This window comes from Crinia signifera, chromosome 6 (genome assembly GCF_055691185.1).
Source record: "Crinia signifera chromosome 6, ASM5569118v1, whole genome shotgun sequence".
Taxonomy (NCBI): domain Eukaryota; kingdom Metazoa; phylum Chordata; class Amphibia; order Anura; family Myobatrachidae; genus Crinia; species Crinia signifera.
Window position 1 is genome coordinate 118143859 of NC_139222.1, and position 27675 is coordinate 118171533.

The 27675-nt window shown below is 45.2% G+C and overlaps 1 protein-coding gene across 1 annotated transcript; it reads right to left on the minus strand.

The window, feature by feature from the left end:
* Positions 1 to 526: 526 nt before the first annotated feature.
* On the minus strand, positions 527 to 21029 carry WNT9B (Wnt family member 9B). The gene is made up of 4 exons (XM_083145434.1): positions 20911 to 21029; positions 12104 to 12360; positions 9139 to 9404; positions 527 to 1321 (listed from the first exon to the last, which is right to left on the minus strand). Exons 1-4 carry the CDS (start codon positions 21000 to 21002, stop codon positions 863 to 865), a joined length of 1074 nt encoding a protein of 357 aa, XP_083001560.1. The 5' UTR covers positions 21003 to 21029; the 3' UTR covers positions 527 to 862.
* Positions 21030 to 27675: the final 6646 nt, after the last annotated feature.

Consider the following 27675-nt stretch of genomic DNA (forward strand, 5'->3'; position numbering starts at 1 on the left):
GTGTATATATTGTAGTGCGGTAAAGTTCATTAAAATTCTTGTTGGTCGTTAATTTTAAAATGCTAAATCCTGGAGATAAAGCAGGTCAGCGACCTATGATATTAGCCTTCAGGCGGTGATTATTTTTCACGTGGACTATATATATATCTCTATACATCAATACAGGGAGATTGACTGAGTCACACATGGGCCCTTATTCTGATCGGTGCGGAAATTCCCGCATGCGGACGGACCGCCGATGTTGATCGTCTGCGCATGTGCAGAGGTCACTCTGCGCATGTGCAGGCGATTTCGCCGCACGGATTCTTTATACGCCGCACAGGGGGCGTAGAGGGGCGTGAGGGGCTACTTAGCCTCATTACCCTATGCATACGCCCCCCGTTTCATGGGCGTTCCCATGCAAATGCGGGGCGTATGCATGGTAATGAGGCCGTGACGCGTGGGTACGGGGCGGGCATCTGACATCGCCGGATGTCAGCTGCCCGCCCCTATACATGATTTCACACGGACAAGTGTCCGTGTGGTCTTGTGTTGCGGGACCTGGTGGAGCGTGCGGCCCTGCATTCGATGTTCGGCGACCATCGAATGCAGGGGCTGCTCCCACCATGGAGGAGGCGTATCCCCGTACAATTTCATGCGGATCGCCACATATCCGCATACGGACGGCAGGTGGCGATCCGTATGGAAGGCGGGGATTCGCCTGCACGGTTGCGGCCGCATATTCTGATCGGGCCGCACCGATCAGAATAAGGGCCATTGTGTCCTTTAGTTTTTAAAGCGTGGACACTTTTGCAGGCAGCTGAGATATGAGGGAAACCCTCCTTTTTCAAGTCTATATTGTCCCCTCTTCTCCACAGTACTGTCACTGTTTACAGGTGTAGGTGTCCTGCTGCTGTACACACTTCTGACACTCCACATGGCAGCACCAATGCACTTGACAGTGGCAGGAAAAGGTGACCATCCGACTCTGAGTGTTGTATCCTCTTCCACAGCACAGACTGTCACAGGTGGTTTCCCGAGAACATGTTCTCCCCACAGTGCCAGGAGAGAAGCGGCTAGCCCGACAGAAGCTGGGAGAATCCTCCAGGTACACTAGGTCACTAGAGCGCGGGGAACGGCCAGCAAAGGAATGTCCTAGAGATTCGTGGCCTGCTACTGCCTCATTGGTGGCTCCCAGGACTTTCACAGCATTGTCATATTTGGCTTTTAGCAATGATCCTGTTTCATGGAAGGGGGAAAGCTGTTTCCAGCAGGTGCGAACTGCGCATGAACCAGACACTCCGTGACACTTACATGTGGTCTTGAGTCCACTCTTTACAGCCTGAGGATAAGCACAAAAGTGGTTGGATTAGCCTTTATTTATATAGCACCAGTATATTCCATTGTGCTTTACAATTTTGAATAAAACAGGAGTGAAATGAGACTGGGTAATAACAAAAAGGTAATAGTATGCTTCAAATACATTTACAGCTACTTATGTAGTATCTGGACGTCCGATTTTTTGATTGTGTGCCTTAACTTAAGGCATACAATCAGATGCGATGCGATGCGATATCGCATCGTATCGCATGCGACTATCGGATGCGATGCGATGACCCGATTTTTCCATAGGAATCAATGTTAAAATGGACTGAGTCCATTTTAACATGGAATTCAATGGGAAAAAGGGGTCCTTTTCATACCCCTACTATCCAAGTGGGCTTGGAGTTGGATATATACCTGTGGCGAGCGCAGCGAGCCACCGAGCCCGAAGCGTGGCGAGCGTAGCGAGCCCTACGAGGGGACACAGAATACTGTGTCGGACGCCCAGATACTACATAAGTACCCATTTACAATGTATACATAGGCGTGCGCACAGGGGGTGCCGGGGGTGCACAGGCACCTCCTAATGACCCCCCGCACGATTGCTGACTTCCTGACTTTTTTTTAAACTAAAGTTCACCGCGGCCGTTGCGTGGTGGGGGGATGTTTGGGATGTTGTGTGCCGGGCGGGGGAACGGATCTCTGCTGTGGATCCGTGGCACTGCTCCCCAGACCCCGAGCACAGTTTCAGCCGCCGGCGCAGTGCGGGGCTGTGATGCCTGACTTTAATGGTGTCTGCGACTGTGCAGCCTGCACTGAGCAGGCTGCAGGAAAGAGACCAGAGCCCAGCAGGGAGGCGCTGGGCTGGAAAGGTACCCTCCCTGCTGCGTGGCTCAGTGATGTATGGAGCTACCGGCTGCCGCTGCGCCTGGCTGTCACAGTGACAGTGTATGACTGACAACGGCCGGCGCCGGCAGCGGAGGGGTACACGTAGAGGCCTCAGAACAGGGGCAGCTCAGCCCCACCCCCATGACAGCCTGGCACCACTGCAAAGGAGGAGTGATGTGCGGACAGGTGAAAGACCGCAATCACATCCTCTGCAGCCTTGTTCACAAATATTATGTATAGCGCCGTCTTCTGTGCTACAGCGGTGCTTGCTCTGCTGCAACGCTGTTGGGGTATCCTAGGTTGAAGGTTCCCCCTGCCCCATCGGAGCAAGGCCGTCCCTGGGACTCTCTCTGCCTCCTCCTTCAATAGTGATGCCCCCTCCCTGCTCTGGTGCCGCCTCCATCCCAGTGACGCTGCCCGACAGCCTGCCTTTAGAGTCTACATCAAGGCATGGATTAATTTTGGGTACTACTACAGAACACAGCCAAATTGTGACCCATGATCAGGCAAGTTGGAAGGGGAGGGGTTAAAAGTAAGTATAAGGGGGAAAGTTATGGGGATGGGGGGATATTTGCAATTATGGGAGTTAAACTTTTTTATATAGTGAGGGTGGTAATGATTGATTAAATTATGTTAATTAACTTCATATTTGAGAGAAAGCTGACCTATGGTGGAGATGCTGGCAGTCAGAATACCAGCACGGCTATCCTACAGGAGGGAATCCTGACAGTTTTGGTGCACTTACCTTTACCCCATACTTGCCTACCTGACCCTCTCCATGCGGGAGAAAATGCTCTGTTTCTGGACTTCCCTGGTAATGTATGATTGCCATCACCTGTGGGGAGCTAGGTAACTGATAAGAAAGGTGTCACCACAGGTGCTGGCAATCATACATTACCAGGGAAGCCCAGGAGCAGAGCACTGTGTCCTCCTGGATAGGGGAATGCTGGGAGGTATGGATAATGTATGATTGCCAGCACCTGTGGGGAGCTAGGTAACTGATAAGAAAGGTGTCACCACAGGTGCTGGCAATCATACATTACCAGGGAAGCACAGAAACAGAGCATTTTCTCCCGCATGGAGAGGGTCAGGCAGGCAAGTATGCTTTACCCTGCCCCCCCCCCCCCTCGCAACCCTAATCCTCCCTTCTGCCCCTCAGCCTAACCCCAATGCAGCCTAACCCCAAGTACCCCCTTTGTGCTTAAACATTATACTCCCCCATTCCCCAGTGTAAATGTGCAAAATGTGATATTTGGCTCATACTACAAAGCTTTGAAATGGCAACCCATTGTGCCTGGTGGTTTACTTCTGCAGAGTGCCACCGTAGAAATCCTAGTTTCAGCCCTTGATTATGGTGTGCTTTATATTGTGTAATGGGCATTACGGTGTGCTGCATACTGTGTAAGGGTCATCATGATGTGTGGCATAATGTATAATGGGCATTACTGTGTTATTGGTACTTTTATATGGCAACACCCCTGCCCTATAAAGCCACGCTCCTACATTTTTGCTGCGCGCCTTCGGCGCGCACTTTCCCTGTGTTGTCTGTGGTAGTGGGGCAGTTATCAATTCTCTTTCTGGCACAGGGCACCAAAATGGCTAATTACGGCACTGGTGCTGTGTATTATGAATAATGCCCAGTAGGCGGTAATGGAAACTCCCAGTAGGCGGTGATGGACACGCCCCTCCAATGGTGCACCCCCTAATAAAATGGGCTGCGCACGCCTATGAATGTATAAGGAAATGGGAATTTCATACATAAGGGTAAGTGCTACATGTTACAAATTGGTGCATCCAGGTTACAGACAATCTTGGTATATATGATCCAGCCACACACCGATGTTGGTCAGTGGGTTGTGTGAGTGTAGCAAGAGAAAATATGTAGTGTTATGTGTGTGGCCTTTATATTTTTTATAAAGATTAAAGGTGTGAGTACACATTGTGATTTTAACTGCAAACTAGTGGCCACACATGACAGCTACAGAGCCCAAATAACACTAATCTGCAGTTTACAGTCAGTGTTTTTAATATGTTGATTTAAATGGACTGAATAATGCTACAATGACTGCATCTGTCTATGTGTATGGCCATTGTCCAGCTACAATTAGAATGCTGCATACAGTCAGACATTTGTAGTAGGGCTGAGTTCTCCAGAGGTGCAGGATGTGGGCAGAACACCAGTTGTTTTTTTCTAAAGCAACAATCATTCAGTGTGCCGTATGACTCACCAACAGTTGAGATTTCGATGGTCGTTTCTCCAACATCAGAATCCCAACTGTCAGGAGCCCGACAATCAGAACTCCGACTTACAAGGGCTATTTCCCCTTGTGGGGGTTAAAGACCCCCATAGAGGGACAGAAGAATAGGTGGTGAGCGCCGAAAGCCATAGAGCCCGCAAGGGGCTTAAATGTGCTCGCTCCCATCGGGCTCCTGGCAGTTGGGATTCTAATATAGGAGAAACAACTGTTTGGTATGGTTTTGCCTTATGAATGATTACCATTTCAAAAAATTGTCTGCTTTCCAATGAAAGCACCTCCAATGAACTTGAACTGTATTACATCTCGCTGTTGGACTCCAGCACTGAATGGCCAGCTGCACATGCGTGTGGCCAAATCAGATAGGCTACTGAACCAGATAGGGGCTGGAGCTCTAACTCGCCTCACTATGTACTATGCATAGTACCACTTCTCTTGCTCTGGTAGATATCTGCTCTCAACCTGTGCGATTGGAAAACATCACAGCCCCCCTTTTCATATTCTGGCTGCTGCCATCCATTTACATATATTTAAAAGAACATGAATGTGTATGGAGGCATATGTCTATAGATATTTCTGTTTTAAATATTTGTAATTTTTTGATAATGCATCGGTTCTTAATATAGTAATGCAGTAATGGTTCAGTGACATTTATTTTGATGTACTCCATGCATAATTGTCCATAATTGTGTATAGTCTATCATAATGATTCTAATTCTCTGTGAGCCAGTGACATACTTTTTTTTTTTTTGTTAAATAAGCAAGTTACATTCTTGTACAACAAATGTATTTAGTAAAACATGGAAACAAAGGTTGATTCCTATCATGGGATTATTGCTGCAGCTGAAATGCCTAAAGGCCCGTACACACTGGGTGATTTTGAGCTGAAAGCAGCTCAGCTTTGCCATTTGAGCTCCCCAGTGTGTACGGCCCTGCAATGAGAATGGTGAGCGCCCAGTGGCTTTCAGATCCTATGTACAAGCCTGCGTAATGGGCTGGTGTAGCGGCAAGAGCCTCGTTACCACTGCCAGTCAGTATCACCGAGGAGCTGCGCAATTCACAGATTTTCTAAAGGAACCTTTATTGATAAATTGTATAGATAGGTATTTTGTATTGTTACGATATGTGGCAATAGGAAATCTTTATGATAGGCACTTACTGATAAATAAGCCTCTATGTATTATGCAGTATTAACTATGTGACCAAACTTGTGCCATGCAACTGGAAGACATGACTTAAATTATTTTATTTTTTTTCGAAAATACAATACAAAAAAAAGGTTTGATAAATTGGGAAAATGCTGACTGAATAAATAGAGCAGTTATTAATAGTAACGGGTGCTACTGAATTTACAGGCTGCATTCAGGTCTTGGTGATATCATTAGTTTGCAGTAAATGGATAGATTGTACTCTAGCAATATCAGTGACTCTGGCACATTCTCATGAATATGGTATGTTGAAGATATCTGCACTTTCTATGTCCGTAATACAAGTGAGGCATAAAGGGGTACATTTACTAAAGCTTCTAAAAATGAAAATAGGTCATGTTGTCCATAGCATCCAATCAGATTCTGTCTATCATTTCTGTATTGCATCCTAGAAAATGATGCAGAAATCAGATATACCCCATATAGTTTCTGCTGCCACACTGAGAATGGGTATATCTACATTGAAGTTCTAAAGGTGCCCATACACTAGTAAGATTTATCGGCACTTGTGTATTATCACTGCAATATAGCTGCATGCGATGCGATGCGATCACATGCGATTTTTAATTGTACAAGCACCCTGATGGGGGTGTAATGTTAAATGCACCCCCATTGTCAAGGCCACCCCCACTATCAATGCCAACCCGAAGCATGGCGAGCACAGCGGGCCCACGAAGGGGGCCGGAACGTGTCCTCCGACCTTTTCATACCCCCACTATCCACATCGTTGTGGAGTTGATTTTAGATAGTGTGGCGAGCGCACGCAGATTACTTTACATGTATTCCGCGTCCCCTCGCGGGGCTCACTGCGCTCGCCACGCTTCAGGCTTGGTGGCTCGCTGCGTTCGCCACACTATCTAAAATGAACTCCACGCCAATGTGGATAGTGGGGGTGTAAAAAAGTCGGAGGACAAGTAGCACCGCCCCTCGCGGGCTCACTGCGCTCGCCACGCTTCGGGTTGGCGTTGATAGTGGGGGTGGCATTGACAATGGGGGGCATTTAACATTGTATGCACCCATCAGGGTGCTTGTACAATTAAAAATCGCATGTCATCGCATCACATGCCATTTGCTGGCATGCGATGCAATATTTAATTGTACATTTGGGCTTTTTCACGCGGAAATCGCATCGCATACCATTGCATACCCTATTTAGTGGTATGCGTTGCGATGGGCGCCGTGATAATACACAAGTACCGATTTATCTTCAGATCTGGCTGGTTGGAACAAAAACATGGTTATGGGCAGGGCCGGTGCAAGGCACCGGAGCGCCCCAGGCGAGTCGGGGTGGGGGCGCCCCGGTGCCGGGGGGGGGTGGTACCTGTGTAAAAAAATTGCTGCCCCGGCGTCCCTGCAGTGCTGGGGCGGTCAGGGGTGTCCGTGCCGTAGGGGTACCTGGGGTAGGGGTAACTAGCGCTATGCGCGCTGCCGCGCGCATAGCGCTAGTTATTTGCTATTCACTACAGGGACCCCGCCGGCCGCAGCCAGCTTTATACACATGACAGCGCCGCAGGTACCCCTACGGCACGGACACCCCTGACCGCCCCAGCAGCACCGCAGGGACGCCGGGGCAGCAATTTTTTTACACGGTTCGCTGGGGGTGAGGGGCGAACTGCCGCCCTCCAGGTGCCGGCGCCCTAGGCAAATGCCTAGAGCTGCCTAGTGGTGGCGCCGGCCCTGGTTATGGGTGAGTGAGAGTATGTGCTCTCATCGATAACCATGTTTTTGTTCCAACCAGCCAGATCTTTAGATAAATCTGCGTGTGTATGGCCACCTTAAGTCCTATGTACCCTTATTTACTTATTTGACTATGTGAAACAATGTAATCAATGAGTGTAGCTACTGTGGTTGCAATATTACTGCTGGGCAGAGGCGTAGCTAGGGTGGAGCCGGCAGAGCACCAGCTCCGGGCGCAGACATGTCACCTGGTGCCGGAGCTCTGCCGCCGGCTCCCCTGCCCTGCTCGCCCGCTGTCCCCGGCATCAGTCAGTAAGAGAGAGGCTTCCTGTTTGCATCTCTCTGCTGACCTCCGTAGCCTGGGAGACCAAAGAGCAGGAGCAGCGTGTACTACAGGCTGCACAGACTGGGGAGAGCGAGACCAGCAGCCGGGAACATGATTTATGACAACTACCACGGAGCATAAGCATACCTCCCAACTTCTGAGCTGACGACGCCGCGCGAGCGTCCGAAAAGGGGGCGGGGTGTATGCAAATGAGGGTGTGGCTTATGCTAATTAGCCGCGACCTCATTTTCATACAAGAATAGACGCTGTGCGCATGCGCACAGCGTCTATTCTATTAGATTGGGGGGGTCTCCCAACTGCCACCCCCCGCAGTGGGACAGCGGGACAGGACCCGAAAATCGGGACTGTCCCGCTGTAATCGTGACAGTTGGGAGGTATAGTATAAGTATTATCTTTTTTTAAATCTCTATACATTTACACAGCGCTGTTTTGAAATGTCATGTATGGATGGTCAGTTACATCCAGTGTTTACTAGTGATTTACTACTTGGAGAGAGTGCAGTGTGGGTGTTTGTAAGATTTTATGGCTGAAGGATCACATTTCAGAGACATCTTCAAGGCTGACTTACTAACACACTGCTGCCTAATAATTAACCCATTCTCCGCCAGCATAATTGTATTAAAACTTTAACCAAAAGTGCTTCTATTGCTGGAAAAGCACAAAGTTGCCGGTAAACTGTATGGATGTATTAACCCTCTACTGACTGAATCAAATTTACTAACCAATATACGGTATGCGATCAGAATGGATTTCTAATTCAGCATACTGTATTTCTTTTCTTAGTTTGCTTTCATAACCATGCTACTGTACATGCCTGAGACTAATAGAGTTTGCAGTCCAACAGCCAATCAGAAGCAGCATTGGCTGCTGGACTGCGAGCGCCTATTGGTTAGCAGTCCAGCGGAGGACTTGAGCTCTGGCTCAGGCGGGCACAGCGGGGAGCTGAGCAGGCTTGGCAACGAGCAAGGTCAGTCCCCCTTGGCAATGAGCATGAAGCCCCTGGCATAGAGCATGAAGTTCCTAGCAATGAGCATGTAGGGAAGTGGCACTTATGTGACAAATGTGTAATGGGCATTACGGTTTGTTATATAGTATGTAATGGGTATCATGTGTGGCCTTATGTGTAATTGGGATTACGGCATGTGGCTTTATGTGTAATGGGTATTACAAAGTTTGCTAAAAAGTGCAATGGGCATTACAGTGTGTGGTATAATGTCAGGCCGTGCCCCCTTTTTGCCGCGGTAGGGTCCCACCTACTACAAATGGGGGGGGGGGGGTGTATCATGCCCTTGCTCCGGGCACCGTGGAACCTAGCTACACCACTGCTTGATACGGAAAGCTTAACTAAAAATTCATGACTAGTTCCCACAGATGAATTGCAGTATATAAGGTGCCACATGCTATTTTTCAAAGTAAATACTATATATGTATTATGTGATGTGGGGTCCTAAATTCCTCTTACCCGTATCCCAGCATTAGTGTTCTGCAGATCCACCTTGGCTCTTGTATCTCTCTCCCCTCTTCTCTGGCCCAAGAAGTTTTGCAGGAAGCGGGTACTATGGCGTAGATTGTCACCACAGACCCCCCATTGCCATGCCCGCTGGCTCTCTAGCCCAGGAGAGTCATCACATGTACATCGTTCCATCTTTCCCCCGCTGCAAGCCTTAGCCAGCGAGTGTGTCAGCGCAGCAGAGGACACTGCATACAGGAATGCTGTCTCTTTAAATCCTGTAAAAGAGAGGGACTTATTGTTATTGTCTTGGACATTAGCTGATTGTGCTGATATGCGGCCCTATGTGTACAAATACTAACATGCTGTGTCATGTCTGTAATACCTCCTGGCATGTCAAGTGGCCCAAAAAGAGCACTAAAGGGTAATTCACACATGTATACACACATACACATGAGAATGCCAGTGTTTCTGGATATGTATATACATTTGTGTGTGTGTGTGTCAGCTTTTCCTTTGCTAATCTAACAAGAGAGTTGTTAATAAAATATATTACATTGTATAGGGTTCCCCACCATCTCATTTAAGAGCTCAATCTCTTAACTGCCGGTGATCAGGCTGCAGGACAATGCGGTGGATGCTGCACACAATTAGATAGATGGGGATTTGTTTTCACTATCATGACCCAAACTTTCATCCCTTCTCCTTTATAAATCCCCCATGCCACAGACGCTGTGAAATACTATTATCAAGGTTGGGTGTGGATTAGCTCACAGACAATGTCTAGGTAGCCAGTCAATAGGTTGATACCAAAAGGTCAACATGCACTAGGTCGGCACTGACAAAGCACTTGTCAAAAGGTAGACATGGTTGCAGAGGAAAGATAAGGTATCTATGGGTCGCTTAAGGAGTGAGCTGCATGACCCAAGCGGCAGCAAGTAAGTGGCGGTGTCAATCCCCTAACAATATAAGTATAGTGGGTAGCACCTCCCATCCGACGCGTTTTGCTGCCATACTGTACATACAGCTTTTTCAAGGTACCTTGAAAAAGCTGTATTTTTGACAGTGTAACGTGTCGGTGGAGAGTTGCGACCCACCTATTTTAATGTTCACCCATCTACTTTAACCAGCCACCGATTGTCCTGTTTACTTCCGCCATAGTATTACCACTGTGGCAAACTACATCCAGGAGCTACCACTTTTCAATAATTGGCACCAATGGAGATAGGTAGGGTGCCGAATGGCTGACAGTCAGTTCGGATTCCAACAGTTATTACACCGACGTCGGAATCCCAACTGTTAAAACCCCGACACTCGGAATCCTGACGGCCACCAGCTATTCTCCCTCATGGGGGTCTACGACCCCCATAGAGGGAGAATAAAATAGGTGGCGAGCGTAGTAAACCACTGTGCCCGCAGCATGGCGAGCGCAGTGAGCCTGCAAGGGGCTTCACTGCGCTCCCCCCGCTGGCTGAGTCTGGGCAGATGGGATCCAGACGGTCTGGGTCCTATACCACAGCCGATAGGTATATTCAGCTTGCTGACACCACACAGCCTTCTACTGTCTCACCAGAGGAGAGGCACCTCGCCATTGACACAGATTTGAGGTACCTGGACCATTCCAAAACCTTTGGGACTTATTGACTGAAAATGGGACATCATATTGTATTATTTATAAGTGCAGCATACCCCCTCTTTTGAAAGGTAGACTTGCACTAGGTCACCATTGAAAAGGTCAACACATGAAAAAGTCAACATGAGTTTTTCCGTTTTTGTTTACGACACCTCAGCACTTGGACTCCCAATTCGTGACCATTGCCATGTTGACATTTTTATGTGTGTTGACTTTTTGTTGTGTTGCTTCCACTATCTTCAAAATAGCGGAGACAGCATTCCCAATCTACATCTTTATCCTGTGCAGGGTCTGTCCAGATAGTAATGAGACTGATTGATTTTTTTTTCACACCAAGACAAACAGGCGCATGGTGGCTCTGTAGAACGGGATGGGTGAAGGGGTGTCTCGGCTACATATTCACATCTGTGGCAGTTGCCTGTGAGCCTTTACAGTGTACAGATTGAGCTTTCCCTTTTTACCTCTATTGAGGTTCAAGATGGAGTGAACTATCGAGCAATGCGAACAAGATTTGTGTTGAACTTGGGAAATCAGGTACCGAGACACACGCCATGCTCCAAAAGGCCTTTGGGGAGTAATTTTTGTACAAAGTGCAAGTTTACCTCTGGCTTAAATTCTTTGAATGGCAGAGAAGACATTAAGGATGAACCACGCTTTGGACTATCTTCAACAAGCCGAAATGAGCCCAATGTGCGCAATGTTTTGAATGCTGACTGTCGTTTGAGTGTAGAATGGTAGCAGAAAGGTTGGGACTTCCAAAAACTACTGTGCACGAGATTGTGACAAATGAATTAGCGATATAAAAGGTGTGTGCCTGATTTTACACTGGAGTGCTGAATCGCTTGAGAATCAGGGTCCTCCTCGTCCACAAGGAGATTGCCACTACCTGGTAACTCCATCACGACAATGTGCCAGGTCACACATTGCTGCAAGTAAGTTAGTTTTTGGCCAAGCACAATGTAACAATGCTGCCTCAACCACCCAACAGTCTGGATTTGGCCCTGGCTCATTTTTTTTTTGTTCCCCTCGATCAAATGCGGCCTGAAAAACACTAGACAAATTATAAGAGTCCATGACAAGAGCACTCAAGGATGTTCCAGTTTAATGCCTTCAAGGAGGGGTACCAAGCTTAGCAGACCCTCTGGCAAGGGTATATCAATGCGCAAGGGTCATACTTTGCAGATTAACCCTATGTATCTGAAGGTTCAATAAATTGATTTTTCTGGGTTTAGTCTCATTACTTTTTGGACAGACCCTGTATTATGATTCTTACTGTTAATGAGAACAAAAGAATATACTGCCTTCATGGTTGAATTGTGAATGTGGTTGGTCTGGATGCCTCACCTCTTCTCAACAGGCTTCCTCTTCCCTGTAAACTGCAGTTCCAGCGCTCACCGCGCAGCTGGAATTGACACTCCACAATGCCCAGTCGTACAGCTTCCTTTAGAGCTTCTGAGAGTCCTGGCTCTTTCCGGCACAGTCTCCTTTGTCTTCGAGTGAGGGGCAACAGATCGCACTGTTTAAGGTGGGGTCGGTTGTGAGTACTCCCAGTCACAGGAGAAGATGAAGTATAGTGTGATAAGGACTCCTTGCTAGTTAGTCTGTGGATAGTCACATAAAATAGGTTACAAGAAGGCATAGTATTGTAACAAGGTCTACCTACAACTGAGGGAGCCGTTTTATGTGTTTGCAGGAATACAGCATGTTAATTCACTGGTAACAATCATAGGTACTTGTTTCCTATCTGGGCGCCCGCTAAGTTAATTGTGCACCATGCTATTCTCCGTAGAGAAATCTGATCGCATCGCATCGTATACATACACGATATTGAACGATGCGATGCGATGCGATGCGATCCGATTCGATTTCCCATAGGAAACAATGTTAAATGGATCAATTTACCCAAATCAGCATAGGGAAGAATGGTAAATGGGCCAGAAACCCCCAAAAAACCCACAGAGCAGTGGAATGTCCCCCCAAAAGTAGTTGACGCCACCCCGCCATCAACGTGAACCCGAAGCGTGGCGAGCGGCGGCGGTACGCGTCCTCCGACCTTTTCATGCCCTACTATCCACTAGGGCGTGGAGTGAGAATAGAATAGTGTGGCGAGCGCAGCGAGCCACCGAGCCCGAAGCGTGGCGAGCGCAGCGAGCCCCGCGAGGGGACGCGGATACCTTCACAGGTAAACGCGTCCCTTCGCGGGCTTCCCAGGTGTCCGCGTCGCCATGGACACCTGGGAAGCCCGTGAGGGGACGCGTATAACTGTGAAGGTATCCGCGTCCCCTCGCGGGGCTCGCTGCGCTCGCCACGCTTCGGGCTCGGTGGCTCGCTGCGCTCGCCACACTATTCTATTCTCACTCCACGCCCTAGTGGATAGTAGGGCATGAAAAGATCGGAGGACGCGTACCGCCGTCCCTCGCGGGCTCGCTGCGCTCACCACGCTTCGGGTTCACGTTGATGGCGGGGTGGCGTCAACTACTTTTGGGGGGACATTTCAATGTTCAGGGGTGTTTTTGGCCCATTTACTATTGTTCCTATGATAATTTGGCTAAATTGAGCCATTTCACATTGTTTCCTATGGGGAATCGGATCGCATCGCATCGCATCGCATCGTTCAATATCGTGTATGTGTACGATGCGATGCGATCCGATTTCATTACGGTGCCGTACGTAGAAAACCTGGGCGCCCAGATAGGAAACAAGTACCCAATCATAAGACACTGCATGCCTCACTCACCAGTGATTGGGCTAGTTCCTGAAACCTATGGGCTAAAAACTGGTTTATTCTACAAGTACAAATATGAATATACGTGACTCTAAAGGTCCCTACAACTATAACAATGCTTTAATCTAGTTAAATAATGATATATGTAATGTAAATACAGCAAAAAAAAAAAAATATGTTTAGAGTATATGGTGGTTGAAGGGATGCTAGTGAGAACATATCTGAAAAAGTAAGTTGCTGGGCTGGCAGACTACCACAAGGGCCTCATTTCTGAGGGATGACACTGCAATGTGTGTAGTAACTCCAATCTCCAATCTGGATAATGTCAGCATGACACAGATCATTTTGCTATATAGGAGAAATTTACTAAGCTGGGAGTTATATTTCAGATGGGATGTTGCTATGGACGGACAACCAATCAAATACCATCTATTATCTTCTAGAAGGTGCTAAATAAATAAATAAATAAGACATAGATTCTGATTGGTTGCCCATAGCGCCAAAATCCCATGTGTAATAGAACTCCCATGTGTCTAAATACAGTGGAATTTGGAAAAGAGGACTTGCTATATGCTGTTTTAAAATAGCTCCCACAACTTTCCCTGGAAGTTAGTTCATCTGGAAACATCTGCTTTGGCCTTTACCCAGTGACTGGGTGCCAAATGGATGCATCATTATATTGCTGTTCCATAGTAAATCCAGGTGGTTACATGTGGCAAAATTATTCCTGCACCGAGTAACTGGTTTGCCAAGACACTAGTTGTACTAATGGATGACACTGGTAATCATGATATTTCTCCTTTACAATCACTTGTACAACATAAGTGCAGCTACAATCCAGTGGTCTCTGAACCAATAATCCCTCTTAGTCGAGCGATCTGGAAGTATAAAGAGTACAGAGCTTAATCTAATGAGCACCTACAAGAGCTGGATTATAATCTTCTGTAAATCCTGGCATGCACAATGGATTTTTATTTTTAATAAATTCAGAGTTTTTTTAAATGTCATTAAGATATTGCTTAAGATAGGCAAATAGGAGGCAAGTAACCCATTAAGACCAGCACTGTGGTCAGCACCGTATAATGTTTTACGGTACTTATGTAGTATCTGGACGCCCGATTATCGCATTGCATCCGACCAAATCGCATGCGATGCGATGGACCCGATTTTCCATAGGATTGTATGGGAAAAAGGGTCCTTTTCATTTCCCCACTATCCAACTACGCATGGAGTTGGATATAAACCTGTGGCGAGCGTAGCGAGCCACCGAGCCCGAAGCGTGGCGAGGGGACGCGGATTCGTTAAAAAGTATTCCGCATCCCCTCGCGGGGCTCACTGCACTCGCCACGCTTCAGGCTCGGTGGCTCGCTACGCTCGCCACAGGTTTATATCCAACTCCATGCGTAGTTGGATAGTGGGGAAATGAAAAGGACCCTTTTTCCCATACAATCCTATGTTAAAATGGACTCAGTCCATTTTAACATTGAATCCTATGGAAAAATCGGGTCCATCGCATCGCATGCGATTTGGTCGCATGCGATGTGATGCGATGGACCCGATTTTTTAATCAGGCGTCCAGATACTACATAAGTACCTGTTTTACATTTCAGCAGGTACTTGTACTCCATCTGCACTAACTGCCACACTATGGGGTCATTCAGACCTGCTCCTTGGGCTGAGCATATTCACTGCATAGCAAGCAGGTAAATGCCCCCACGAAAAAATGCACGCCCCCGCCAACTGAATCCCCGCAACACGCATGCATGCCACCGCAAAGACAAACAATCATTTGATGGTCGCTCACCACCGAATGATTTTTCCTCCAAGATCAAAGTAAGCCTATACTTATTTTTATCCTGCACAGAGATTGGTGAATTCCGGGCAGGTGCTGATGTCATGTGATGTCAGTCGCCCGCCCCGAGCAGGCATGGGCATGCCCATAAAACGCTACGAGCATGCGCACTCCCCCACCATCGGGGGTGGGGCAGAATTCAGATATGGTATGAATCGGCAACTATATGTGCACAGGAGTGCAACACTTTAATAGTGGGCACACACCGTGCTTGCAATTCGATTGGGATAAAATCAAAATTGAACCAAATGGTACTCAAATTGCATTTGATTTGACTATATAGTACATATATGTGTATAGTCTGCCTGACAAGACAATTTTTCTATTCGATTTACACTACATTGGGATCGAATCTGCATAGAATGTAGAAAAAAAACATTTGATGCCCATTCGATTTTCGATTTGATTTTGCTTCTATAAGCATATCTGTGTAGCAGGGATGGACAAGACACCTGTATCTGATATATAGGAGGTGATTCTAGTTGGTGTGCTGAAGCAAACTCCTTCTTTCATGGACCAAACCATGTGCACTGCAGGTGGGGCAGATGTAACATATAGATGTACAAATATTTCTCTACACATTTTAGTGTCTGGGGTGATATACATTTAATTATCCAATCCTTACACATGCACACAGTCCATGATGCACAGGAAGGAACTGTCTTTATGGTGTCCTGTTGGATGTGAGTCAAAGTACTTCTGGTGGAATTATGAGGACAAGAAGAGGATCATTAGAGACTGGTTGAATAGAATATACACTATGGAGAAGATTGAATGAGACGAATTAGTGTTTACCACACAGGTAGCGCTCTAGGTTTAATGTCCGGAGCTATTCAATTACTCTACAATTTCTTCATGTAGCTATTGTGCATTAACCCATAGATTTTGAGTGAAGTGCCTGAAATCTATGGGTTGCCCTGCAAGTTAAGTCCCAGGGGGTGTATTTTAGCCCATGTTTTTGTTGGCAGCTGCTGAGGATGTGAGGAAACTTTGGCATTAAGTGCACCCTCTGGGGCTTAACTTGTTGGGTAGCAACAATGTTAAATAGTTTAGGGATGATTAAATTTGCCCCTAAGATTTAGGCATATAAATTCCATGTGTTTTCAATTTGAGATTCATATTGTTCCTTTTCTATCCCTTTTTCATTAATTAGCTATAATTTTGCAAACTCTTTTTTATTTTAGATTGCAAATTTAAAGAGTTCAGAAGTCATAACAATGGCAAGTAGCCCAAACTATATCCTGCATTAGGTGTCCCATCACACAGTTCCTGAGCCTCCATAGTCTGGAGAGTTTGGTGCATATTTATTACAACTTACATTTTAAATGCAGATGTCATAAATATTTGTGGCCCAAAATTTGCAATGTGAATATTTATATTTTCACACACATTTACTAATATTCTCTTGCCAGGAGATATGCTAAAGGTCACTGGGGGGAAAGACGCTCAGTGCATACACACTGAGCGGCCTTCCCCCTGCCCGGCGCCATCAGCGGGGGGCTTTGCATAATGCAACGCTATGCAAATCCGTCCTCAAAGCCGCTCATCTGCTGGTAATACCAGCAGATGAGCGGCTTTCCCGGCGATTGATGCGGGACCGCTCATCCCTGGGCCATACACACTGGGCAACTTTGAGCTGAAAGTCGCTCAAACTGGGTGTTTCAGCTCAAAGTCGTCCATTGTGTATGGGCCTTAATAATGTTATTACACTGCTTCCTGGCTCAGGTCCCTCACAGCCAGAAAAACTAGTAAATTAGTAACCTTTTGGTAACAAATTCCAGCGCTTGGAAAATGTGGATGAACTAGGAGGGACCGTTGCAGATATCTGCTGTGATTCCTCCTTAGAACATTTGGTGGATAGTTTATATTTGCAGGTATCCTCAGATATGTTTATAGGGAATATCCTGCAAATATTTGTATGCTAAATACTTTGCTTAGCCTGAAAATGTACACACTGTGGAACACACCTGCATGTATGTTAATGTCAATAAAATTGGTTAAATCAAACCAATTGTCATTTGCTCTGATACATTACCAGGTTTTCATTCAGATGGCATCTGTGGATCTATTCAATTTACTTCATATGCATCAATTAATCTGGACTGTAACTTCATATAAGAAGGCACTTAAGTGCTTTCGTATTAGGGAAGTATTTCTCAAAGCTTGGAGAGAGATCAAATTGTGAGAGATAAAGTACCAGCCAACCAGCTCCTAAGTGTCATTTTTTAAACACCGCTTGTAAAATACAAGATGAGCTGATTGGCTAGTACTTTATATCTCATAATTTGGTCTCTCTCTCTGGACTTTGATAAATACCCCCTAAGTACATTCATATTCACATTAAGAATTATGTTTCTAAACCAAAACTGGAAACAAACATCCCGGAAAACAAATTTCTTTGGCACTTCCTAAAATGTGGATAATATAACCAATAGGTACATTACTAGTGCTTTTCTTTCAAATAAATTCAAATTTCAGAAATATTATTTTTTTTTGCACGTCTCAATAGTAAAATATGTCATGATCTTTTCCTATATATAAAACAGCATGTGAACATTAAATGATTTATATTAGAAAACTTCAGTTATTCCCTTGCTGCCTGAGAGTTCAACACTGAATCATTCAAAATAAAATCCATAACATATTTCATTTAAATAGTCTCACGCATATTGTATATTATCAACAACCAGGAATTTTAAAACAAACATACTTTAGAATTATCCAGGTTCTGATCATCGGACACAATTTTTTAAAACTTTTCTATAATCTATATTCTAAGCCAGATCAGTTATTTTAATCATACATTTAACATACAAGTTAAATCTTAAATCTTTTCAGATGCCCATCTTAATTCTGTGTTAGAAAGGATCATGGACATGCCCTGCTTATGTACAGTATTATCATTAACACTGAGGGGGTTATTTGCTGAAGCACTAAATATTCACCAGATTGGTGCATCCAAGTTCACCTTCATCCAGTCCAATCAGGGATAGGGGGAAAATATATGAATCACAGTTTCTTCCAAAACTGATTGTTCCAGACTGAAATGACCTTGGGTACACCAAGACTTCGAATCTTATAGAGGGTACACACGGAGAGATTTCCACTATTTTTCTATTTGCTTATAGAAGCAAAATCGTATCGAAAATTGAATGGGCATCGAATGGTTTTTCTACATTAGATGCAGATTCAATCCCGATGCGCGCTCCCATGTAGTGTAAATCGAATAGAAAAATAGTCTTGGCAGGCAAGACTATATATTACTGATCTGTACTATATATATAGTCAAATCGAATGTGAACACTGGAACCAACCCAGATCCAGGCACAGACCCAGATTGAATAGGGGTTGAATAGAAAGTGAAATCTCACAGTGTGTACGCACCTTTACACGCTTTAGAAGGCTACATAACCATTTGGTTTTATGAGAAGTTAAATGTTCATTAGAATTTTTCTGTTTTCTGTCCATATTTACAAACACACAGAACTGAATTTATTTAAAGCATTTTCCTATCTGCCTTTCCTCCCATCACCTGCCGTTTACCCGCATTATGTGATTTTATGAAAGTAAATATTTGGAGAAATAGCTTCATTTCAAGGTCTCTGAGCTCAGCACATACCACTCCATAGAGCGAGAGAATGAGATAGAGCGGTGTTATACATAGGGAGGGGAAAGAATGGACTGTGAGAAAACAGGAAAGGGAAACCTCTGTGATAGAAGTGTGAGAAAAGATGATGAAAAATATGTATTTACCAAGTAGCCTTAACCCTTTAATCAGAATTTAAAAAATAATAAGTATGTTTAGAAATGTTAAGGTGCCCATACACGGTACAATTCCTGGGTGCGATGAGATGGGTGCTCCTGCGCTCAAAAAATGTGCTGCGCATACTTCTCGTAATAGATTGCATCTCTTGCAAAATGTATGCAATGCAATCTAGTCCAAATTGCATACAATAATTGCACCGTGTATGGGCACTTTTAGATTTTTTAATGAGTTTCAGTGTGTGTGTGTGTGTGTGTGTGTGTGTGTGTGTGTGTGTGTGTGTATGTATGTGTATATGTGTAGAGAGAGAGAGAGAGAGAAATAATAAATATATTGCTGTATGTAGTGTGTCTGGTGCTTTTTTATCTTCAAATAAATAGATATTTGCAAGGTCCATTTAAAAATGTAAGAACTCAAACTGTACAGTGATTTAACTGTAAGCCGCACTCTGTGTATAGTATTTTATCCATTAAATATGACCTGTACATTCATTAATATTTCATAAGAAATGTTACTTTTGAGGTACAAATTCATAATTATATCATAATCTAAACATTGTTCTAATTTTATATTAGTTATATTTGAAAAAGGATTTCACAAAAAGTATATAGTATTCAAAGCCAAATGTTATCATTTAAGAAATGACTCATATAATAAACATACACTCTCATACCTCACAGTAATGTGTGTGTGTGTGTATGTGTATATATATATATATATATATATATAGCGTGTAAATAAACACGAGATTATATATATATATATATATATATATATATATATATATATATTTATTGTGTGTGTGTCTGTACAGTGCTGTGCACCATTTGTGGTGACTTTTTATAAATAAAATGAAATAATTTATATATATATATATATATATATATATATATATATGTGTGTATATAATCTGCATACACACACTATATGTATTAAAATATATAGGTGCGGTACAGAAATAATGTATATGCTTTCTTATTATTATTTAAATGTATTAGTATTTTAAATTAGAATCATTTTTCTATCAGATTACTGATTTCAATCATGTCTGGATCGCAATAAAACAAGTCTGAATTTATTACAAATATACGCTGCACTTAATAAAGGGAATATCTTTGCTCCCATCTCTATAGGTTTTGTTGCTAGTAATGTAATATTTAATCAACATTGTTCCAATTCTTGCAACCTGTTCCAGTCACATGAAGGCATCATCTATCTCTGTGCTCTACAATTAGATCTCGGGCTCTGTGCCGTATAATTACAAATATATTAATCTGGTTATAAACCATGTGATAAAGATTAAAGGATGGGAGATAATCTCTTAACTATGAAAATCTTATTATCTCCAGTAACCTTTTGGGTTGTTTGATCGCAGCTACATAATAGATGAATTATGACAGCAGATAAGGTGTATGCAGAGGAGGAGGTGGGACTCGGGTTATCCATAGACAGGAGTCCTGAGCCCACCACTGCAAGTCCAGTTAGTTTTAGAGGCTGTGGAACGGTCAGTGCACTCTGGGACTTGTAGTTCCCCAACTGGCGCACATTAGGTATTCTGAGTATGCAGAACAACTGTGCGCTTTCTCACAGCATTACATTTCCAATAATCTTCTTATCTCACTCATGACATTTCTAATAGATAACAGTACTTGATAAGTAGAGACATCAGCTAAATGTAATGAAAGGTGTGAGTAGGATAATGCATACTAGTACAGTACACTTTAGTGCATAGAATGTGTTATATTGCATTTTATATAAGCTATACAAGATGGCATGGATGATGGTATGATTTAAGAAGTTCCTGTACTCACCCAAAGTAGGAATCCGCTGGCTGAAACAGGAGGATAGCGGGCAGTAGGTGTAGGCAGAGGGCGGCCAGTGGTAGGGGGAGGCCGGATGGCATGGTGCAGTCCCGGCTCTGCTCCTCATCTCTCTCCCCGCAGCCGGTCACTGGCAGCGGCTCCCTCTGGTAGAGTTTAAAGGGACGGGACACACCCTGCCGCTGATTGGCCAGGGGCTGACACTATCACCCTGGCTGGCTGGCTGTCCTGCCAAGGTGTGTAAGGGAAGGGTGGAGCATGCACTCCACCTACAGCAGCCTCAGGGACTGGGAGTGAGTGACAAGCAGGGAGTGTGTTGTCGCTGCCTAAATTGGAAATAATGTTGAGTATAGCACACATTGAGCCACAGTACATCAAAGGTTATATTCGGGACTTGAAGCTGGAAGAAGCTTCTTGATAACCAAGATTTAAGAAACAAAAATATTTAACACCGAATAAAACTATAAATTAAAGTTTTGACATTGGGGATTATTCAGAACTGATGGCATGGCTGTGAATTCACAGCACAAGCGATTATAGCGACTATCGATAGACTGCACATGCATACAGATTGTAGTGCGCAAGGCTGTCCCATGAAATAACCCCCATTGGCCTCTGTAAATTAATAATAAACCTTTCTTTTCTTATTATACCTATGATTGTATCAGTAAGTTCTAAATGTTCCATTCTCACATGTCGCTATGCAGGACTATCAGGTAATGACAGATACACTACTCTGCTGGGTCGGCATTGGGTACTTACCCTGGACACTCAGTACAACAATACCCCCCCCCCCCCCCAACACACACACACACAGACTCCCCTAATACTAACCCAACAAAAATATGATTCATTTCATCAAGTGGGAAGACAGGAGGGGTTTGAGATATAAATGATTAGACTATAAATACATAGGGTAGTATTCTAAATGCAGCATGTAAATAATATCTCTGTGGTCTGTAGGGGGATATATACCCAAGCTCTGACAGAGATAAAGTTGTGAGAGATAAAGTAGTAGCCAATCAGCTCCTGTCATTTTTCCAACACAGCCTGAACAAGGTGATTGGCTAGTACTTTATTTCACATTTTTACCTCTCTTTGGGAGATTTGATAAATATCCCCCTCTTAGTAACTAAATAAATAAAAGTTATAAAGTAATTCCATATACATCATACGTGATATTTTATCATCATTGTAGAATTCTAAATAACATCTTCATTGTGTCTTCAATTTTCTTCCTGTAGTATAGAGATGCACTTATTCTTCTTCATATTTAGTAATACAGAGTGTGTTATTTTCCTTGTCTTTGGAAGCACTCTAGCTGCTCTCTACAGTACGGTCTGCAGACCACTAGAGGCACTCTAGTCAGTGCAGAACATGTAGAGATGCTATATATTAGGTGTGTACCTACACATTCAGCTGCAGAGCTGATAGATGAGATGTTCTCCTGCCTTCTGCACTGCTACCAGGGCCACCAATAGAGGGGTGCTGTGGGTACAGCTGTCCCGGGCCCTGGGCAGCTCAGCTCAGAGCAGATGCCAGCTCTGATTGGCTCACCAGCCGGTGCTATATATTCATTGCCCTTCGGTATCCTGAGTTGAAGAAGCCTGCACTCCGGGACCTCCGGCAGCTCAGTGGAAGAGGAGATGGGAAGCAGGAGCCGGGTTACGGTAAGTCAAGTGAGGGGGGCGACTGGAAATGAGTCCCGGGCCCTACAATTTCTAATGGCGGGCTTGACTACTACTGAGGGTGAGTAACATCCAACCACATCAGGCACCTGCTTTGCTTTATATATTAGGGTAGCTGCTGTTCTTGTTTGTCATAATCTAGTTGATTCGGACGGATGCGTATTTTCGGACGGCCACGGGTGTTCTTAGCCCCGCCTACCGTACGGCTCTCACACACCTTCCGAATGCGGTAAAACGCAGAGTGAACGGACCGCAAGCAGATGTTTCATGCGAACACCTCCCCTATCTGTGGAAACCTCCCCCATCCTCCGATGGTCGCCGACCATCGAATGATGGACCGAGTGGTCATGCAGCACCGAGTGCTCCAGGCCACACGGACATTTTTCCAGATGAAAGCAGGGATATGGGCGGGCAGCTGACATCCGGCTATGTCAGTTGTCCGCCCCCCACACGTGCGTCATGGCCGCATTACCAGACGTACGCCCAGCATTTTCATGGGAACGCCCATGAAATGCGGGGCGTACGCATATGGTAATGAGCCTAAACAGCCCTTCACGTCCCTCTCCACCCCCTGTTCGGATGGTTCTGTATGATCATTTTCTGTACGGAACTCACGTTGTGTTCGTACGTGTGAGGCGTTCACACATGCGCAGATACGCCTCCGCACATGCGCAAACACCAACCATCAGCCATCCGTCTGCATTCGGAGCCATCCGACTCAACAAGAATAAGGCCCAAAGTGCTGATAAGGCCCAAAAGTGCTAACATTAGAGGCCCACGCAAAAAATGCCTGGCCACACATGCAGCCACACATGCACAATGTGAAGGCTGTCTATGTGCATTCATTCAATCATCATCCACATTGTGAATTCTCTTATTAATGATCTATACTGAATTAGGCCCAGTAAACTAATATTAAGAATTCTTATTACTGCATATCACAGCTAAAATAGATATTTTAAATTGGCTTTGGTCACATATTAAGTTACTTTACTTCCACCTACATATTCCCTTATTGCATGAGCTTCTTTCCAGTGGCACTTACGGAAATGGACGATTGCACATCAAGATGTCCTGCAGCCCACTTGAAAAATCCATCCTTATTAGGAATGGAATGGCCATCAGTGTGTTCACCATCAATGGTTGGCATTAATGGTAACATGGCAAGTGACCATCTATGGTTGCAAACTATGCAGTGAATGGCCATCGATGGTTTACAACTGATGGTCATCTCTGTTCTTTCCCTAACTGGCCAGTTAGTCTTTTAGAACCTGGAGACCGGGCTTCATGGATAACAAGGGAAGATCTAGTTCCATATACCAGCATCTTGTAGAAAAAAACAAAACAGAACCATCAGGTGATTCTGTACAATCACTGTCAGAAAACAATCTGGTTCTCCATCAATGATAATAAAAGTATCTACCATCATCTTATTAAATACTGTCTCCACATAAAACTTTTTTTTTAAGAGAACACACATTGCTGCCATTTATAAATATGCAGCTGATACTGCTTTGGCAATACTGTCCAGGATTGATGTTTATTAACATTTATTTTTTGTATCCATGTACAAGCATACTGAAAATCCAGCTTTGGGATTTCAGTTCCACTTTGTAACATAAAATACTTTATTCATATTTACAAGAACGTTCTCCTGTTATGTTATCACCATAGAGCGAATGGTAACACTGGCAATAGAATTGTCATTACTAGCAGACACCCCTTCATGTATATTCTGAAGCTTTATCGTTAGTAAAAACATTATGAAAAATTCCAAAAATGTAGAAATAGCTGTACATATACAATCGGTATCATGTTTAGCAGTCAGGGCCGGTGCAAGGCACCGGAGCGCCCCAGGCGAGGGGGGGTGGGGCGCCCCGGTGCCTACGGTGGGGGGGGGGGTACCTGCGGCACTGTGTGATCTGGCGGCGGGGTCCCTGCAGTGATGCTCGCAATCCGGCAGCCAGGCGGCGCGGGAAGCGCTGATGGGTTTGAAAACTCGCCGCACGCTGATTGGCTGAATCTCAGCCAATCAGCATGTGGAATGTTTTCAAACCCAGCAGCGCTTCCCGCGGCGCCTGGCTGCCGGATTGCTGCCGGATAGAAACGTAGAAACATAGAATTTGACGGCAGATAAGAACCACTTGGCCCATCTAGTCTGCCCCTTTTTTAAACCATATTTGATCCTTATTTTTTTGTAAGGATATCAATGTGCCTATCCCAAGCATGTTTAAATTGTACTACTGTATTTGCCTCTACCACCTCTGATGGGAGGCTATTCCACTTATCTACTACTCTTTCTGTGAAGTAATTCTTCCTCAAATTTCCCCTGAATCTTCCTCCCTCTAGTTTCAGTGCATGTCCTCGTGTTCTGCTGCTCCTCTTCCTGTGAAGAATGTCTCCCATCCCGTGCATCACTGCAGGGACCCCGCAGCCAGATCACACAGTGCCGCAGGTACCCGGCACGGACACCCCTGCAGCCTCCATGCGAGAGGCGAGGGTCGAAGTGCCGCCCTCCGGTGGCTGGCGCCCTAGGCAAATGCCTAGATTTGCCTAGTGGTGGCGCCGGCCCTGTTAGCAGTATTAGATATAAATAAATAATAGTTCCCTTTGACAAAGCTGTACCTGGTTGCAGTGAAATGCGTCAGGTCAGAGCATTTGGACACCTACCTGCTACTTTGCATCACTACTTTGGATCCAGACCAGCCGCCTTCATATCTACAAATTTGAACCACAAGTTACAACGGAGGTTGACAATATTTCTCTTTTCCGTTATGGAGCATACTGCTGCTATGCATTTCAAACTGGATTCATTCCCCTAATGGACTCCAACTGCGGTAAATATATCTATATACCACTTAAATTGAGAAAGACTTTGCTTCGGATATATCTTTATGTGGACTATCCGTGGCGGTATATATAGGAACCGATCCTTAAAGCTATAAATCACTCAGTAAAGTGCCAGAGGTGCCTTGTGTTCCCTCATTTTTTATTAATTTACTGTATACATTATTATTTAGTGTACCTTATCGTTGTTGATTATCATTAAATTTGTATTTTTAATTGTAATTGTTTAGCGCTACTTTCATCATCTTTTAGATATAAATATGTACAACTTTTCTTCTTACTATCAGCAAGGTAAAGTGAACTGAGGAAGGGAACAAGCAATTGACAAGAGTGGAACAGGCATGTGAGAATGTCACATCATAAGGTATATGACTTATTGGGTGTGGTTCATTAGGTTAACAGTGAAAAGGTTGACCATGTCTAGGTTACATAGAAACAGAGAATTTGACGGCAGATAAGAACCACTTGGCCCATCTAGTCTGCCCCTTTTTAAACATGTTACCTCAAACCATATTTGATCCATCTTTCTTTGTAAGGATATCAATATGCCTATCCCAAGCATGCTTAAATTGCTCTACTGTATTTAACTCTACCACCTCTGATGGGAGGCTTTTCCACTTATTTACTACTCTTTCTGTGAAGTAATCCTCAAATTTCCCCTGAATCTTCCTCCCTCTAGTTTCAGTGCATGTCCTCGTGTTCTGCTGCTCCTCTTCCTGTGAAGAATGTCTCCCACCTGTACCTTGTTAAAACCCTTGATATATTTGAAAGTTTCTATCATGTCCCCCCTTTCCCTTCTCTGCTCTAAACTATACATATTAAGATCATTTAGTCTTTCCTGGTACGTTTTGTGATGTAGGCCATGCACCATTTTAGTTGCCCTTCTTTGTACAGTCTCTAATGTATTTATATCCTTCTGGAGATATGGCCTCCAGAACTGAACACAGTACTCTAGATGAGGTCGTACCAATGACCTATACAGTGGCAGTGGCGTAACTATAGAGGGTGCAGGGGATGCAGCTGCTATGGGGCCCGGGGCTTGGGGGGGCCCCATAGCAGCTGCATCCCCTGCACCCTCTATAGTTGTATCCCCTGCACCCTTTTTAATTTTTTTCAGGTAAATGTTGCATGCCCCACTCCCCTCCCCCTTACCGAAAGATGGCAGCGCATAGGAGTACAGTCACTGCAGGAGCCAGCGGAGACCAGCCACTGGGGGATCCGGGGCTAAGGGACCAGTAGCCACTGCGGGAGCCGAGGCACTGAAGACCAGCTATTGCTGGAGCCGCCTCTGAGGCAGAGGAGACCACCCACTGCGGGAGCCGCCGCTGGGGGAGCCGGGGATGAAGAACCAGCCGCTGGGGGAGCCAACACAGAGGAGACCCCTGGCTGCTGTGACAAATGGGGCCGCTGAGGGACCAGCCGCTGCAGGTGCCGGCGCTGGGTGCAGAGGAGACCAGAAGCTGGGAGATGCGGAGCTGAGGGACCAGCCACTGCCAGAGCTGAGGAGGCCAGCTACTGCGGACCTGACATTGACTACGTAGGTGAGAAGGAGATGGAGCCCAGGAGTGGAGGTGGACTGACCAAGTAAATTCTTTTCTAACCCATGCTCTCTCTCCCCCATGCCTTGCCTTGCCTCCCCTGTCTCACACCATCTCGCCCCACACCCCTCTTTTTCACACTCACACCATCCCCTTTCTCTTATCTCTCCCTTGCTCTACCCCTGCTGTCTCTTATTTTTTTCTCCCCTGCTTTCCCTCCATGCCCCCTCTCTCTTGTCTGCTCTTTCCTCTGCCCCCTCTTTCTCTCATTCCACCTCCATAACACCTCTCTTTATCTTTCTCTGCCCCCAGTCCCTCTCTTTCTCCTCTCTCTCCCTCCTCTCCACCCGTTTCACCATGCTTTACCTCTCTTTCTTTCCTCCCTCTCTCTAAGGGCTATTTCACACACTCCGGCTCCTGCCGGACGGCGAAATCCCACACGGCTAGGAAGCCGTGCCGCACACTGTCGTTTACAATGGAGGGGATGGCCACAGCGCAGCAGCCATCCCTTCCAGTGGTGGGATCTGGCTGAAACCAGGCGGCCGGGCCGTGGCCATCCCGTGTGAATGGACATATTTGTGTCCATTCATAACTACGGTGTGCGGCACGGCTTCCTGGCCGTGCGGGATTTCGCTGTCCGGCAGGAGTCGGAGTGTGTGAAATAGCCCTAACAGTCTTTTCCC